The sequence below is a fragment of the Phyllostomus hastatus genome, unplaced genomic scaffold (genome assembly GCF_019186645.2).
Source record: "Phyllostomus hastatus isolate PE091 unplaced genomic scaffold, TTU_PhHast_1.1 phas_contig_86, whole genome shotgun sequence".
In the NCBI taxonomy this organism is placed as follows: domain Eukaryota; kingdom Metazoa; phylum Chordata; class Mammalia; order Chiroptera; family Phyllostomidae; genus Phyllostomus; species Phyllostomus hastatus.
In genome coordinates this window covers 14,829,332-14,846,289 of record NW_025333977.1, presented here as the reverse complement: position 1 = coordinate 14,846,289, position 16,958 = coordinate 14,829,332, and the positions used below count along the sequence as shown (strand labels likewise).

General features: G+C 36.1%; 1 protein-coding gene across 1 annotated transcript in view; it reads left to right on the top strand.

Moving 5' to 3' along the window:
* KPNA4 (karyopherin subunit alpha 4) overlaps nucleotides 1–16,958 on the top strand; it is a 64,641-nt gene that overhangs the window by 29,322 nt on the left and 18,361 nt on the right. Inside the window, exons 2-10 of the mRNA XM_045851175.1 lie at nucleotides 1,196–1,240; nucleotides 2,062–2,151; nucleotides 2,261–2,290; nucleotides 2,383–2,435; nucleotides 5,662–5,757; nucleotides 6,304–6,389; nucleotides 10,260–10,346; nucleotides 12,279–12,448; nucleotides 12,552–12,596. Coding sequence (XP_045707131.1) covers nucleotides 1,196–1,240; nucleotides 2,062–2,151; nucleotides 2,261–2,290; nucleotides 2,383–2,435; nucleotides 5,662–5,757; nucleotides 6,304–6,389; nucleotides 10,260–10,346; nucleotides 12,279–12,448; nucleotides 12,552–12,596 — 702 coding nt within the window. The remainder of the gene's footprint in view (nucleotides 1–1,195; nucleotides 1,241–2,061; nucleotides 2,152–2,260; nucleotides 2,291–2,382; nucleotides 2,436–5,661; nucleotides 5,758–6,303; nucleotides 6,390–10,259; nucleotides 10,347–12,278; nucleotides 12,449–12,551; nucleotides 12,597–16,958) is intronic.

The following is a 16,958-nucleotide window of genomic DNA, read 5'->3' as shown; positions in this document are numbered from 1 at the left end:
TATAAAAGTTACAAAGATTAAAGGACCTGTAATCTGCCCTAGCTGGTGTGGTTCAGTGGATTGAGCACTGGCCTGCAGACCGAAAGGTTGTTGGTTCACTTCCCAGTCAGGGCACGTGCCTCAGTTGTGGGCCAGGTTCCTGCTTGGGGGGGGAGGGGGGGGTGAGATGTTATTAATGTTTCTCTCTCATTTTCTCCCTCCCCTCCTTTCTAAAAATAAGGAAATAAAATACCTTAAAATACCTAATAAAATACCTGTGGGTTAAAAAGAACCCACAATCTTATTCCACATATAAACTATATGAGATGAAATAGAGTATGTATATTTGTTAAAGATCAAAAGTTTGGTTTTGGACATAAATTGAGGTACTCGTTAGACACCTAAGTAAAAACTTGTTGCCTTGCTCTTTCCACTTACTATGCCTTGGAATGTGCAGTCATTAGAAAGACTGAGGTGAACTATACATGGAAAGAGTTTGAACTTGTATTGTTTGTGAACACTTGAATGTTTTATAGTGAACATATATTCATCCACATGTTAGGTGACTCTAAAATGTGAAGACCTTGTTTAAAAATATGAGAATGGTTACAGTACATAATAGAACAATTATGTGGTCATTAGGAAGAATGAGGTTGCTCTGTATATACCACCATGGAAGAGCTCTAAAAATTTACAGATGAGGTGGAAGTGAGGAGAATAGAATACATGGATAAGTGTGTCAGAATCATAGTGAATCTAACGGTGTTTACATTTAGAAAGAGACTGGATAGGCAAGAGGGCTCCCCACCTTTTTTCCTAAAGCAGTTAATTTACTCTCCTTGTACATGTATTACTTTTTAGCTTGTCACATTTCATATGGGGGAGGAGTGAGATCATGGATTCTTTTATTCTTTGTGTCTTTGTACTTTTATAATTCTTCTGTTACAGTTTTTTAAATTTTGTGATATATCTGGTACTATGGATATATTGATAACTTCAAAGACATTTTCAATATTTGAGAATATGAGTGTGAAATGAAAATAGCAAATTTTCTATATAATATAATAAGGTCTTTATTATGAGTCAGATATTACACGTTCAGATATGACTAGAAGAAAAGATAAGGAGATGTACTTCAAAATGTTAATAGTGGTCTTCTCTGGATCATTGAATTTGAGGTGATATTTTTAAAATATTTTTCTTTAATTTCTTGTAGACTATGAGAAGACAACGAAATGAGGTTGTAGTTGAATTAAGGAAGGTAAGTCTGATTAATAATGGATACTTCTAAGCAGCATTCTAATAACATAGCATGTATAGAAGATATCGAATGTATATAACTCTCAAGTGATTAGTATTTCTTTTTCTTTTGAAAACTGGAAGATTTTAACTAAATTTGACAAGCTTTTGAAGTTGTCAGAATACAACTTCATGATTATCAAAAAACAGAAAAACAAGTTATTAGGTGTTTTTTTCCTTCTGTAATTTTTAGTGATACATATAAATGGTAAGTCATAAGTATAGTTATGCTAAATAGTTCTATTTACAGTAGTAGTTACCCTGAAAGGAACCTGTTACTTACAAATTTCATCAACTTTTCAAGTATTAAAGTAGTTGAGAATATATTTTTGAATTTGTCCCAAAGATTTTTAGTGAAATTCAAGTGGCCCTTGATTTTTGTAAGGCAGTGTTGCTTTCTGTCTGCTTTTTGAAATACCCAACCTTTGCTTTGACTTTTTTTTTAGGTGATAAAGAGAAGCTCTCAGAAGATGTATAAAATGATTTCGTACTTTTAAATAAATATGGATGTTTGATTCTGGCTTAAACTGTATACTTTTTTTTTAATCAAATTTTTCTGGTTTTTAATTTGTTTTTGCATAGTTCACAGTTTATTCAAAATGTAATATTTGGCACTCAAATTAATGTTGCTTAAGTGTTTAATTCACAATTTGGTTTAATTTTCTGCATTTGCATTTTATTTTAAGGCACTTCGTATTTCAGTTTGTAGGCACAGGATAGCCTAAATACTTTGTATGAAAGTATTTAGTTTTATTTAGTTAAAGTTCTTTTTTTTTTCTTAAGAATAAAAGAGATGAACATCTCTTAAAGAGAAGGAACGTACCACATGAAGATATCTGTGAAGATTCTGATATAGATGGTGATTATAGAGTGGTAAGTTATTGTTGTTTTGGTGACTTAAAACTACCAGTGAAAAGTTTACATAAATATGGAATTTTATGGTGACTTTTTAACTTAGTTTTCTCTTTAACTGTTTTCCCAGCAAAATACCTCTCTAGAAGCTATTGTTCAAGTAAGTTCAGTTATTTTTTTCCTCTCTTCATTATATTTCTTGGACTTCACTGATTATTGTGTATCTATATCAAAACTTTTATTTTTTTATAGAATGCTTCAAGTGATAACCAAGGAATTCAATTAAGTGCAGTTCAAGCTGCTAGGTAAGTTAAATATTGAGGATTTATTTAACTTTTATAGCTTATATAGGAAGGAGTTCTGTTTTAGGGTTTCACTATATTCTGGTCTTGACACTCATTAAACTTGGATGACAAACAATACAGAATAGTCAGAAACCAACTGATTTATTTAAGTTATCCTCTGATTTAGAGTATTAAAATTGGCAGCAGTGTTCTAAACTCACAAATACATTGAAGCACAGATGCTAGGGAAAAGTCGATTTGACAGGTTATTGCTATAGACTAATTGGAAAGCGTTATTTAAAAAGTTTTACCTTTCACTGATTAATAGGTTTAGTTTAATAAAAGCTTAGATTGTTCAGATCCTGCCCAGGTAGCTGATTCTTACAATCCTCATATTGATCAAATAATAAATTGGGTTAAAAACTTAATGTAGGGGGATCTAAGATGGCGTCAGTGTAGGAAGGAGCAGATTTGGCTTCCCTCTGCACAGGGGAGAAAATCCTGGCCGATCTGTGGAGTAGAGAAGCAAAAACTTAATGTAACAGTGTATCGGCAAGTAGACATTAAGATTTAGGACTACAAACATTCCCACTTTCTTTTAAGGTAGGAATACTGAGTAATTTTGTATATTTCTGTTGTACAACCTATGCTCTCTATTTTATTTATTTATTTTTTTAATATGGAGAGACTTTTTAAAAACATTTTTTAAAGATTTATTTATTCATTCATTTATAGACAAAGGGGAAGGGAGGAAGAAAGAGAGGGAAAGAAACATCAGTGTGTGGTTGCCTCTCACACACCCCCAACTGGGGACCTGGCCTGCAACCCAGGCATGTGTCCTGACTCGGAATTGAACTGGCCACTCTTTGGTTCGCAGGCCGGTGCTTAATCCACAGAGCCACACCAGCCAGGGCTGCTCTCATATTTTAAGGGAAGAACCATAAAAACTTACTACTGAGATCTTTGTGTTAAAAGATAGTTTGGGGATGACATGGTTGTATCATATACAATATAGTGGTTGCTTTGTATATTTATAAATATAAGAATAACACCCTGTGTTGTGATTTGGAGTAGGAAAGGCTTAAGCAAAAAATCGATCCTACTTAGAGAATTTCAAACGTGGAATTATGGAATTAGAGTATTTAGCCCACTGCAGATAATAGAACTTCGTAGAGAGGACCCTGTTTTGTAGAAAGAAAATCACAGAAATTTTCACACCTCAAATTGGCAAACTAATGTTTATAGGAAGAATGATTAAGAAATTGATACATTATGCTTACCATTATCAGAACTGATTATTTTATAGTTTTGGAGTAATTCTTCTCAATGTGAGTTCTATATGAGTTCTGCAACACAATTAAATCCCTAAGGCAGGGGGGTTCTCAATCTCCCTAGGAGATCCTGAGACAATTTCAGGAGGTATACAATATCAAACCTATTTTCACAATAATTCTAAGACCTCATTTGCCCTTTCTCACTATGTTAATATTTACACTGATATTACAGAAGCAACTGTGGGTAACTGCTGGCAACTGCTGGCAACTTAGCACAGATTGACTGTGGCACAAAACTGATTTTACAGGTATTATTTACAGGTATTATTACAGGTATTATTATTATTTTGTAGATACTGCTTGTACTATTATGCACTCAAAAGAGTTTCTCTTTGAGAATGTCTTCAATGAAGTAGTACAGAAAATTTTTTTTCAAGATTTTATTTATTTATTTTTAGAGAGAGGGGAAGGGAGGGAAAAAAGAGGGGGAGTGAAACATCAGTGTGTGGTTGCCTCTAGTGTACCCCTACTGGGGACATGGCCTGCAACCCAGGTGTGTGCCCTGACTGGGAATCAAACCTGCAATGCTTTGGTTTACAGGCTTGTGCTCAATCCACTGAGCTACACCAGCCAGGGCTTTAAAAGGGGAAAAAAAAATTTTTAAGATGAAATCTTGTACCTCAACTAAGAAAGACTGGATTATTTTTTAGTTTGTGCTAAGAATTGTGCCATGTGTTACAGAAAATACTGTGAAAGGGCATGTGGCATAATTCTTGCCCTATAAGAATTTTAGAGCTTGATTAGGAAGGCAAAACTATGTAAAATAGTGATACTTAACAGCAAACATAAACATGTTCTATGTAAATATTCTATTAGTAATTCAGAGAATTTAGAATTCAGAAAGGTTACTGTGAAAACATAGAATTTGAAGTGGGCTTTGAATACGTAGAGTTTGAATAGACAGAAAAGAAGGCATCTCAAGGGCACAGAATACAATGTAAAGGGCCTGAAAGTGCCATTGAAATGGTGGGACAGAGAACTGACCTTTTGTTGAATTACAGAGAGTAATATTAGTTAGCTGAAATGAAGCCAACTTTTGGAGTGATTTAAAGCTAGGTATAGGAATTTGCATTGATAAGGTAGTAAATAAATACCATAGGCATCACTTGGTTTATATAGGGGTATGATCTCATTAAGTTTTCTTGAATATTTAATTATTATATTGGTGCACAGGATTTAAATGGGTGATTTGGATTAGGCCACACTGAGGGCTTTGTCTACCACTTGTTGTAAATAGGCACCAAGTTTTATTGTTTTACCCTCTAAGTGCAATGAAAGCAAGATGTATCTGTCTTGTTCACCTTAATATCTCCAATATCTCTTTGGATATTTTTCTATGTATTGCTGTTCCTTAGAGGATGTTGTTGAGCTTATATGACCTTTGACTTGGTGTATACCGTAGGATGAAATACTGGATACTAGTATCAACTATACACTTGTATCAGCAGCCTACCTGCTTTTGTCCTTTTATCTATCGCTATTGTGACCTGGGATGGATAATTTGGGATATTTTGGTGACCTCTTAATTCCTTTGTTAGCAAGGTAAATAACATGATGAAGGATTCTGGCCACTTTTTTTCTCCGATCTCAAAATTAAGTCTAAAGGTAACACAAAAAACAGTTGTCTTTTTGTGTCATATTTGGGACTTTATCGAGGGAATAATATTACAGTACTAGTTAAAAAAGCAGTAAGGTGGTTAGGTCTACCATATTTTCCTAATTATTAATCTATAAATTAATACTTTAAACAGAGAAATGGTTATATTATATAAATTTAAAAAGTAGCTTTTCAGAGAGTATTTGTGCCAAACATTCAGACTTATTATGATCTTTATATCAAATATGAATTTGAATTTAATTATCATATAATTAATGTGACTAAGTTTCACAGGGGATGTGTATATCTCTTATAGGAAGCTGTTGTCCAGTGATCGAAATCCACCAATTGATGACTTAATAAAATCTGGAATATTGCCTATTTTAGTCCATTGTCTTGAAAGAGATGACAAGTAAGTACATTATTTTAAGAAATCATTTAAGATGTATGTTTTGCAGAAGATAAGATTTTCTAGTAATTAGTTTGGTCCTTAAATTAAAAAAAAAAAAAAAAGACCTACTAAATGGAGTTGAAAAGACAAAGTAGAAAACAATGCAAAGTGTGTTGATACCAGGAGATGAAAGTGTATTGATAGAGGAGCTTGAGAATGACACATGTCATTCTTAACTTTTAAACTTTGAACTTTTAAACTTTGAAAACTGGCAAAAAATAGTTTGGCCAGATAGGTACTTGAGAAAACTGTTGGGGTAGTAATGTGCAGGTATCTTACTAAAGAGTTCTTACTAAAATATAAGGATACCTGATTAGGTTGTATGCCTTTTACACTGAAGAGAAATTTTAAATAGTCATTGGAAGTTTAACAGATGTTCTGGATGCATAGATACCTCTTGAAACAAACTATTCAGTGTTTTTATAATGCTCTAGAAGGGAGGAAGGGTTCATAGATATTTGGGCCAATGTAAAGTTCCTTTTGTTTAAAATTATTTGTTTTTTGTAGTCCTTCTTTACAGTTTGAAGCTGCATGGGCTTTGACAAACATTGCGTCTGGAACCTCCGAACAAACTCAAGCAGTAGTTCAGTCCAGTAAGTTGGTTAACAGACAAAATTGTGATAACTTTTTTAAAGATACTAGTAAAAATAGTCATTCTACTGAAAAGAATAAAATTTTATACCATAAAAAATAGCTATTCAATAAGACAGTTGAGACAGGCCAACTTAGGTATGTTACTTGGATCATCTGTACCAATAAATGGCATTTTCTATTTCCAAAAATTCATTTGACTCAAAATGACATTTCCTAATTATAGTAGCAGATTACATTATTGTAATTATAGTTTATTGTCAGACATTATAGAAATAAAGGTGTTTTTCCCATACTGCCTCTGGGCCTGTTTTAATGATATTTCTATCACACGTTTCAGAGAAATCTTCTTTTGTAAGGTAGTCCTGTTCAAAGGATAACTTCACATTTTTTTTTCATTGTTTTATAATAAGATTGTTTTTCTTTATTGTTTCAAGAAGTAAGAAATCATTATTGGAAGTAATAACCTGAGTGTTTTGTTTTTTGTTTGTGGGTTTTGTTTTTGTTTTTGTTTTTGTTTTCATAAATACTACTTGATTCTTCTACCAAAGAAATAATTTTTTTATGTAACTGCCAGAACTTAATTTTAAAGAAGATATACTTTTTTTTTAAATCATTTCTTTTTAAGATTTTATTGGTTTATTTTTAGAGAGGGAAGGGAGGGAGGGAGAGACAGAGAGAGAGACAGACAGACAGACAGAGAGACAGAGACATCAATGTGTGGTTGCTGGGGTTTATGGCCTGCAACCCAGGAATGTACCCTGGCTGGGAATTGAACCTGGGACACTTTAGTTCCCAGCCTGCGCTCAATCCACTGAGCTACACCAGCCAGGGCTAAGAAGATATACTTTTAAAATTCTTTTTTAGTGTATAAACTTTTACACTTGTCTGAACTTGTTAAAATCTTAGGCACCAATTTCTACATGATTTTAAAGGGGAACAAAACTGTTATCCGAGTAAGCATTTCATTGTAGACACTTGTAATATTATATAGAAAGAATATTCAGTAATCACATTAAGTCTTAATAAAACTGGTTTAATGTTGTTGGGTTCAGATAGTATTATTTTTGTCCTTTTAGGGGTTTTGTTAATGTTTTGTATAGTTGACTATTCAGTAATTTTTAAAAAGATTTTATTTATTTATTTTTAGAGAGGGAAAGGGGGGAAGACAGAGAGGGAGAAAAATATCATTGTGTGAGAAAAAGATTGGTAGGTTGCCTCTCGAATGCCCCCAACTGGGGACCTGGCCTGCAACCCAAGTATGTGTCCTGACTGGGAATCAAATCAGCAACATTTCAGTTCGTAGGCCAGTGCTCAATCCACTGAGCCATATCAGCCAGGGCTGACTATTCAGTAAATTTTATATAATCTAAAGACAATGTCTAATCCCTTACTCTTTTCCCTTTCTGTTTATGTGCTCTTTAAAGATTAGGAAAGAGACTTAGAATTTGTTTTACCACTGCTAATGTGTCTTGATATACCAAAAATAATGGGTAAATTACTTTTTATTAAAAGTATGATTGAAATATATTTACTCAAACAGAATTTTTAAAAATATTTTTTATTGATTATGCTATTACAGTTGTTCCATTCCCCCTTCATTCCCCTCCACCCTGCACACCCTCTCCCACCCACATTCCCCCCCCTTTAGTTCATGTCCATATGTCATAAGTTCTTTAGCTTCTACGTTTCCCATACTATTCTTGCCATCTCCCTGTCTATTTTCTACCTACCATCTATGCTACTTATTCTCTGTACCTTTTCCCCTCTCTCCTCCTCCCGTTCCCCTGTTGCTAACCCTCCATGTGATCTCTATTTCTGTGGTTCTGTTCCTGTTCCAGTTGTTTGTTTAGTTTCTTTTTGTTTTAGGTGTGGTTCATAATTGTGAGTTTGCTGTCATTTTACTATACATGTTTTTTATCTTCTTTTTCTTAGATAAGCCTCTTTAACATTTCATAAAATAAGGGCTTGGTGATGATGAACTCCTTTAATTTGATCTTATCTGAGCAGCACTTTATCTGCCCTTCCATTCTAAATGAAAGCTTTGCTGGATAGAGTAGTCTGGGATGTAGGTCCTTGCCTTTCATGACTTGGAATACTTCTTTCCAGCCCCTTCTTGCCTGTAAGGTTTCTTTTGAGAAATCAGCTGACAGTCTGACACTCCTTTGTAGGTGTCTCCTTTGTATCTCCTTATCTCTTGCTGCTTCTAGGATTCTCTCCTTCATTTTTACCTTGGCTAATGTCCTCATTTTTTTTTGAATTCTTATTTCTTCATTCTTTTCTGGTCATTTGTTTTTTTTCTTCCTTCTGGTCCACTCCATTGATGTGAGACCTAGCTTTCATTCCATCACTATTGGTTCCCTGTGCCTTTTTCTTCATTTCACTTAGCATGGCCTTCATTTTTTTCATCTAATTTGTGACCAAAATCAAGCAGTTCTGTGAGCATCCTGATCACCGGAGCTTTGAACTGTGCATCTGATAGGTTGGCTATCTCTCGGTTGCTTAAAAGAACTGGTGTGGAGCTTTCAATTCTGTTTGAGCCATCTTTTTTTTCCCCCTCTCCTTTGGTCTGGTCGTGCCTGTTACGTGTGAGGGGCAGAGCCTTTGGTGTTCACCAGGGCAGGGCACCCCAGTTGCTGGGTTGTGAGGGAGGTTGTATGTGGGGGCAGGGTTTGGGAGGTAACAAGGGTGTTTGCTCTGTTCTCCGTCGGACCTCAGTCCCTTCCACTGCTTCCCCTGAGCAAACTGGGCCCCTTTGGTGCCAATTCCCATGTGGGTGGGCTTGTGCACTCTGTGGAACTTTCCAACCACCTTTCTTGTGAGGCTGGGAGTCTCTCCCTGCACCTCAACCCCTACAGGTGTTTTCAATCAGTGCCCCAAGGCTCTATTTCCCAGCGCTAGCATCCTGGGTTGCATGCAGTGCCTTGCTTCACAGTCACTGCCTCACTGGGTCTGCCGGCTGCCACCCCTCAGCTGGGGTTTGCCAGCTACCGCTTGCATGCGCAGGGTCCGCCTGCAGTTGTATTGCGTGCCCCAGATACTTTACGCACCAGGTCTCAACGCTCTCTGCTCTCCTTGCCGTAACCTGTGCCTGGCTGCTCGAGTACCTCCCCTCCTACTGGTCTGGATGAATGTGTCTATTTTAATTTCTTGGTTGTCCAACTTCCATTCAGATCAATTTTGTGTCAGTGCTGGTTGTTATTCTGTTTCTAAATTGTTGTCCCTATCTTACTTGTGCGAGGAGGCACAGTGTGTCTACCTATGCCTTCATCGTGCCCGGAAGTAGTTCAAATAGAATTTTTTAAAGGAAATAGAAGAATCATTTGTTCAGTGCAGTATTCTGTTCACATACAAACCTTTCTCTGTGTTTCTGACTCTTGTCAGAAACACAGAGAAACAACAAAATTATTTCTGATTCAGAAAGTCTCAGGTGGCACAAGAATTGCTGACCTAAAGATCCATGTAATATTATTCATGTGATATAATTAAAAAGTTACTTTCACAATTGGACTCTTGATTTTTTAATTTGAAGACAATGCTTTATCTATAAGGAATTACTCATAAAATTAAAATTAAATTCAAGTTTAATTGTGAATGAAATCTTACCAGCTTAATTTGACATTTGTTTGTGTGTTAGAGCTAATTTCAATACTAAGTAGTCTGCTAGTCAATTTTCCTCTACTGTTCTAATGGAAATATATTTCAAGTATTTTTTGATAGGTTTCTTTCTTTTGAGGGTTCAGCAGAAAAAAAAAACAAGATTGATTTTGGTTTAGATTATAGTATCTTCAACCTCTTTTCCAATCTTATTGAGGTATAATTGACATATAACTGCGTTTAGACTTAAATGATCTTATGACTTCCTCCTGCAGATGCTGTGCCACTTTTCCTGAGGCTTCTCCATTCACCCCATCAAAATGTCTGTGAGCAAGCAGTGTGGGCATTGGGAAATATCATAGGTTTGTCTTAAATTTGTAATAGTACCCCAACAATTGTTATCATATACTATTATAATAAAGACAACTTCTGGTAGTTGAAAAGGAAAAAATAGATTGTCTATTTTACTAGTTTTTATGAAACAGTTTATGCAAACTAAAGTTGTTTAAGTATAAACCAATAGTAATAAACAAAATGAACATTTTTTAAAAGATTTTATTTATTTTTAGAGAGAGGGGAAGGCAAGGAGAAAGAAAAAGGGAGAGAAACATCAATGTGTGGTTGCCTCTCCCACGCCCCCTACTCGAAACCTGGCCCATAACCCAGACATGTGCCCTGACCTAGAATGGAACCTATGACCTTTCGGTTCTCAGGCTGGAGCTTAATCCATTGAACCACACCAGCCAGGGCAAGAATTGTTTTTCAGCTTGAATATGCACGTCAACCAAACACAGAAATTGAGAAAACTATTTTCTAGCAGGAAAAAATCTGGGGTCTGAACTGTGTTATATTTCTTGATGTTAAAATTTATTTTTGCCATAGATTTGTTATTCTTGCATGGAAATATCTCCTTTTTATTTGATATACCTCCTTTTTATTACTCTTTTGGGGGGCCAAAATGGAAGGCAAGGGATGATCAGGGTTTCATAATTACAATTATTCTGCCTTTTCAGAAGGCAGAATTTGTCTGTAAACTTTTCTTGGCCACTGAAATACAGTATGGGGCAAACGTAGGTTTATAAAGTGAGTGTGCAAAACACAGAGTTTATTCTTGTAGTTTTATTTATTGTATTATCTTCCATATGACCAACTGTAAACCTACTTTTGCCCCACCCTGTATTGCTATCAGGAATACTGTCATTTGTGTATCCTAGGTTCCTCGCTCCTTTGCTTTTAATACCAAATTTTAGATTTAAAACTATTACTGCAACATCTTGGTCTTTGAGTTTTAGTTCTAGTGACATAAAATTAATTAGCATACATGGGTACAAAAAGAATAAGCTTTTTATCTACAAATATTATAGGGCAGGGAAAAGTGTTTTCATTTCCAGAATGCAATACTTCAACATGGCTTTCCTCCTGAAATTACAGTGACACTGTAGATAGAGAATTTAAATTTGGCAGTTGTCTAGTACAGTGATTTCCAAACTTGAACCTGTTATCGAATCCTGTTTATTCAAGAACAGAATCAAAAACACATCCTATACCTGCATATTTTCTATTTCAGTAGATCTGAGATGGAACCCAATCAGGTGTTGGTTCTCCCCACCCTATCCCTTTTTTTTTCTACTTAATTTTCTGAGTACATAGAGTAATTTATAGTTAATACTCTTTTAAATTTTTTATTTATTGACTTTTAGAGAGAGAGAGAGAGAAACATCAATTTGTTCCACTCATTTATGCATTTAGTGGTTGATTCTTTTATGTTCTTTTATATGCCCTTACCAGGGATCGAACCCACAACCTTGGCATATTGGGACAACATTCTAATCAACTGAGCTACTTGGCCAGGGACATAGTTAATACTCTCAATGCTCTGATATTGGTTCATCAGTATAAGTTCTACAAATATTTTATCTCTAATAATACTTGGTATATCTTTTTCTTACATGAAAATTTGTTAAACTGAGATTACCATTGAACAAAAATAAAAGCATCTGTTCTCTATTTGCAAAGTATTTTAAAGACCTCTTAGGCTTCTAGTGTTTAGATGGCATAAAAATATTTTATAGAATATGTGAATAATGTGCTAAAAATAACTGAGTACCTTATGTTACTTCTCTTGACTCAAGAGACCAAAAATGTGAACTTGGTTATTATCTACAACATTTGTATAAAACTAAATAGTGTAACTGGTTAAAATACAGAAATTAGCACATTGAACCCAGCACTTTGGTTTTTGAATATTTATTATCAACATACTTTGTTGACTTAACAAATCCTTCTTCCAACAGGTGATGGGCCACAGTGTAGAGATTATGTCATAAGTCTTGGAGTTGTGAAACCTTTACTTTCCTTCATAAGTCCATCTATTCCTATAACATTCTTAAGAAATGTTACTTGGGTTATGGTCAACTTATGTCGGCACAAAGACCCACCACCCCCAATGGAAACCATTCAGGAGGTAAACAAGTGTTTTTTATTTTTGCTTTTAAATTAAAGTAGGTATCATTATATGTATGTATTTATATACATATATTTTAAAATCCATATATTTCTCTCTTCAGATTCTTCCAGCTCTTTGTGTTTTAATTCATCACACAGATGTAAACGTGAGTAAAGGCTTCATATATTTTTATGTGTATGTGTTTGTATGTGTCTTAGGGCTCCCCCGTGACATACAGGTGAAAAGGTTACACTGGACATCATGTCAGTGTACTCTGTCAGATATTTCCGTTTCAAGAGCTATAATACATAGTTTGGCATTTCTGTATTTACTGTGTATACTTAACATCATTAAATGTAATTTCAGTGAAGAAGTCAAGCCTCTTATTTTGGTCTGAACAATAAAATATGTACACATATATCAATCAGTGTTGTAGAACTTACATTGAAAGCTCTTTGATTGTTCATCACCTTTTTATGGAAGTTCATTTTGATAGCCTGGCCAATAAGAGAACACATACACCAGGTATTTTTGTTTTTTGAAAGATTAAAAAAAGAAATATTCAGACTTTATGCATAACTTTATATTCATATACGTAACTCCAAACCATGGACATGATTTGCTCTTCAGTTTTGTTTTTACTCTATTCCTCCTTATATAGTGACCTTGGTAGTGGCTTCACGTGGTATAGAGATCATTCTTGAACTCCAGACAACAAGGAAAATAATCACTACAGACTAGATTTTAAACACAATAAATATGTCATACTCATTCTTACTAATGAAGATGGCAAAGGAAAAAGCAACTCAGGAAGTATGAATGAGGCAGAAAACTGCCCTGGCTGGTGTGGTTCCATGGATTGAGTGCCATCCTATGAACCAAGGGGTTGCTGGTTCCCAGTCAGGGTACAGGCCTGGGTTGCAGGCCAGATTCCCCAGTGCGAGCAGCAACCACATGTTGACATTTCTCTCCCTCTCTTTCTCCCTCCTTTTCCCTCTTTAAAAATAAAATAAAATCTTTTTTTTTTTTTTTTTAAAGTAGAGCTAGAAATACACACAATGGGTAAGGAAAATCACATGGATAAAATACATTGCGATTACAATCAGGAACTTGTGTGGTTCTTTAAAAACAGTTTGATATGATGGCCAGTGTTTGATAAGCTGTTCCATTCCTTTACAGTTTCTAGGGTAATACTGTTTTGCCAGGATCTCTCTAAAACATATAGAACAAATTACACTTAGAATTATACTACATCAAGCAGTGACATGATGTACAAAACTCATTAAATGAATGAGTTTTCTCTAATGATATTTTTTTTTAACTCCAGATAGTCTAGGACCTTTTAAAAAATGTAAGCAATTTTTGGTTTTGCCCTCCTTATAGCCAAAAGCTTTGATAAAATTATAAATGATATAAAAACAAAACTGGGCCCTGACACGTGTGGCTCAGGGAGTCACCTTGCAAAGTGAAAGGTTGTGGGTTCATTCCTGGTTGGGACCCAATCAGTATTTCTCTCTTTCTCTTTCTCCTTCCCACCCATTCTCTATAAATATGTAGATAGATACATACGTAATGCCTAGTTTATACATACGCATGAGGGGGGACCCTCAAAAAACTGGAATTACCTTCTGGAGAAGCAGCCCTCTTGTAGTACAGGCTTCCTGTGCTAGGTGAATATTCTGGGACCCCATCTGTATCAGTGTACCAGCTGGCATTGTGAGAGGCTGTGTTCAGTTTCAGTGAATGTTTTTTGAAGACACTTCCAATACATTTGCCCATTTCATGGTTGGTGATTTATGAGTGCACCTGCCCACACTGCACTACGTATTCAGTAGTTTTTGACCAAAAATGGCATAACCCCCATGCCCCACCCTCCCTATTCACTCAATCTTTCCCTGAGCAACTTTTTGTTTCCCTGTATGAAAAAAATTCTCAAAGGGAAATGTTTTGCTAATATGAAAGAAATGAAACAAAAAAAATGGCAGAAATACTAAAAGGTATCAAAGTTGACAAGTTCAAAAACTTTTGAGTAGTGGAAAAAATGTCTCCAAATGTGTATTGCATCAAATGGAAAGTACTTAGAAGGGACTGGAGTTTAAACATGGAAGAATAAATACACAACTTTTTATAAATTCTGGAAGTCTTTTGGAGTCCCCTTCATTCATAGATAGATAGATAGATATTTTTGTTTAAAAACAAAAAAACATGACACCCGGTCAAGATGGAGGCATAGATAGACACACTGTGCCTCCTTGCACAACCAAAAGAAGGACAACAATTTATAAACAAAAAACAACCAGAACTGACAGAAAATTGAACTGTATAGAAGTCAGACAACCAAGGAGTTAAACAAGACACACCCAGACCACTAGGAGGGGTGGAGATGGGCAGCTGGGCGGAGAGGACTCACTGGCGGACCGGGGCGGGGAAGGTGGCCACTGGCAGGCCTGGCGAGGCAGTGGGTTTGGAGTGGGCAGTCCCACATTTGTGCACAGATAAACTGGGAGGAACAAATGGGGAGCGAGACAGAACTCAAAACCCAGGGCCCCAGCTTGGGGAAATAAAGCCTCAAACCGCTGATTGTAAACACCTGTGGGGGTTGAGGTGCGAGGAGAGTCCCAGCCTCACAGGGGAGTTCGTTGAAGAAACCTACAGGGTCCCAGGACATAACACAAAACCCCTTATTCCCTGCTCCAGGGAATCAGCACCAGAAGGGCCCAGTTTGCTTGGGGGAAGCGGGGGAAGTGACTGAAAGCTGGCAGAGAGAGCAGCAAGCGCCATTGTTCCCTCTCAGACCCCTCCCCACATACAGCATCACAAAGCAACGACATGGGCTGCTCCATCCCTCACTACATAACAGGCACACTGAGACATAAAAAAAATGGTCAAAACAAAAGAACAGATCACAGCTCCAGAAAAAATACAACTAAGTGATGAAGATATAGCTAACCTATCAGATTCACAGTTCCAAACACTGGTAATCAGGATGCTCACAGAATTGGTTGAATTTTATCACAAATCAGATCAAAAAAATGAAGGCCACACTAAATGAAATAAAGAGAAATGTACAGGGAACCAATAGTGACGGGAAGGAAACTGGGACTCAAATCAACAGTGTGGACCAGAAGGAAGAAAAACATTCAAACAGAACAGAATGAAGAAACAAGAATTCAAAAAAATGAGGAGAGGCTTAGGAACTTCCAGGACATCTTTAAATGTTCCAACATCCGAATTACTGGACTGGGGTACCAGAAGAAGGGGAAGAGCAAGAAATTGAAAACTTATTTGAACAAATAATGAAGGAGAACTTCCCCAATCTGGCAAAGGAAATAGACTTCCAGGAAGTCCGGGAAGCTCAGAGACTCCCAAAGAGGTTAGACCCAAGAAAAAATACACCAGGACACATCAGAATTAACATTACCCAAGATTAAAAGAGAGAATCTTAGAAGCAGCAAGAGAAACGGAGACAGTTACCTACAAAGGAGTGTCCGTTAGACTATCAGCTGATTTCTCAAAAGAAACCTTACAGGCAAGAAGGGGCTGGAAAGAAGTATTCCAAGTCATGAAAGGCAAGGACCTACATCCAAGATTGCTCTGTCCATCAAAGCTTTCATTTAGAATGGAAGGGCAGATAAAGTGCTTCTCAGATAAGGTCAAGTTAAAGGAGTTCATCATCACCAAGCCCTTATTACATGAAATGTTAAAGGGACTTATCTAAGAAAAAGATAAATAGGAACAGTAAAAGGACAGCAAACTCACAGTTATTCACAACCACATCTAAAACAAAAGCAAACTAAGCAAACAACTAGAACAGGAACAGAACCACAGAAATGGAGATCACATGGAGGGTTAGCAACAGGGGAGTGGGAGGGGAGGAGAGGGGGAAAAGGTACAGAGAATAAGTAGCATGAATGGTAGGTAGAATATAGAGGGAGGTTAAGAATAGTAAAGGAAATGGAGAAACCAAAGACCTTATATGTATGACCTATGGACATGAACTAAAGGGAAATGTGGGTGGGAGGGGGTGTACAGGGCAGAGGGGAGTGAAGAGGAAAAAATGGCACAACTCTAACAGCATAATCAATAAAATATACTTAAAAAAAAAAGTCCACCCTGGCTGGCATAGCTCAGTGGATTGAGCCCATGCTGTGAACCAAAGGATTGCCAGTTCAATTCCCAGTTAGAGCACATGTCTGGGTTGCGGGCCAGGTCCCCAGTAAGGGGTATGAGAGAGGCAACCACACATTGATATTTCTCTCCCTCCCTCCCTTCCCCTGTCTAAAAATAAATAAATATAATCTTTATTTAAAAAACTCCCACAATCATAAATGAAACACAAGTTGGAGTTAGTAAACTTATATTGGAATATTAAATTTGTTACAAAAAATATATGTGAGATCCTGTCTGATTTAAATTATGATTTTGATGTGCACTATGTGTATGAATTTTGTCATTTGGTATTTTTGTTTTTACATTAGAAATATTTGCAGAACTTTCTTAAACTACCAAAAGGAGCAATAGCTAAGTG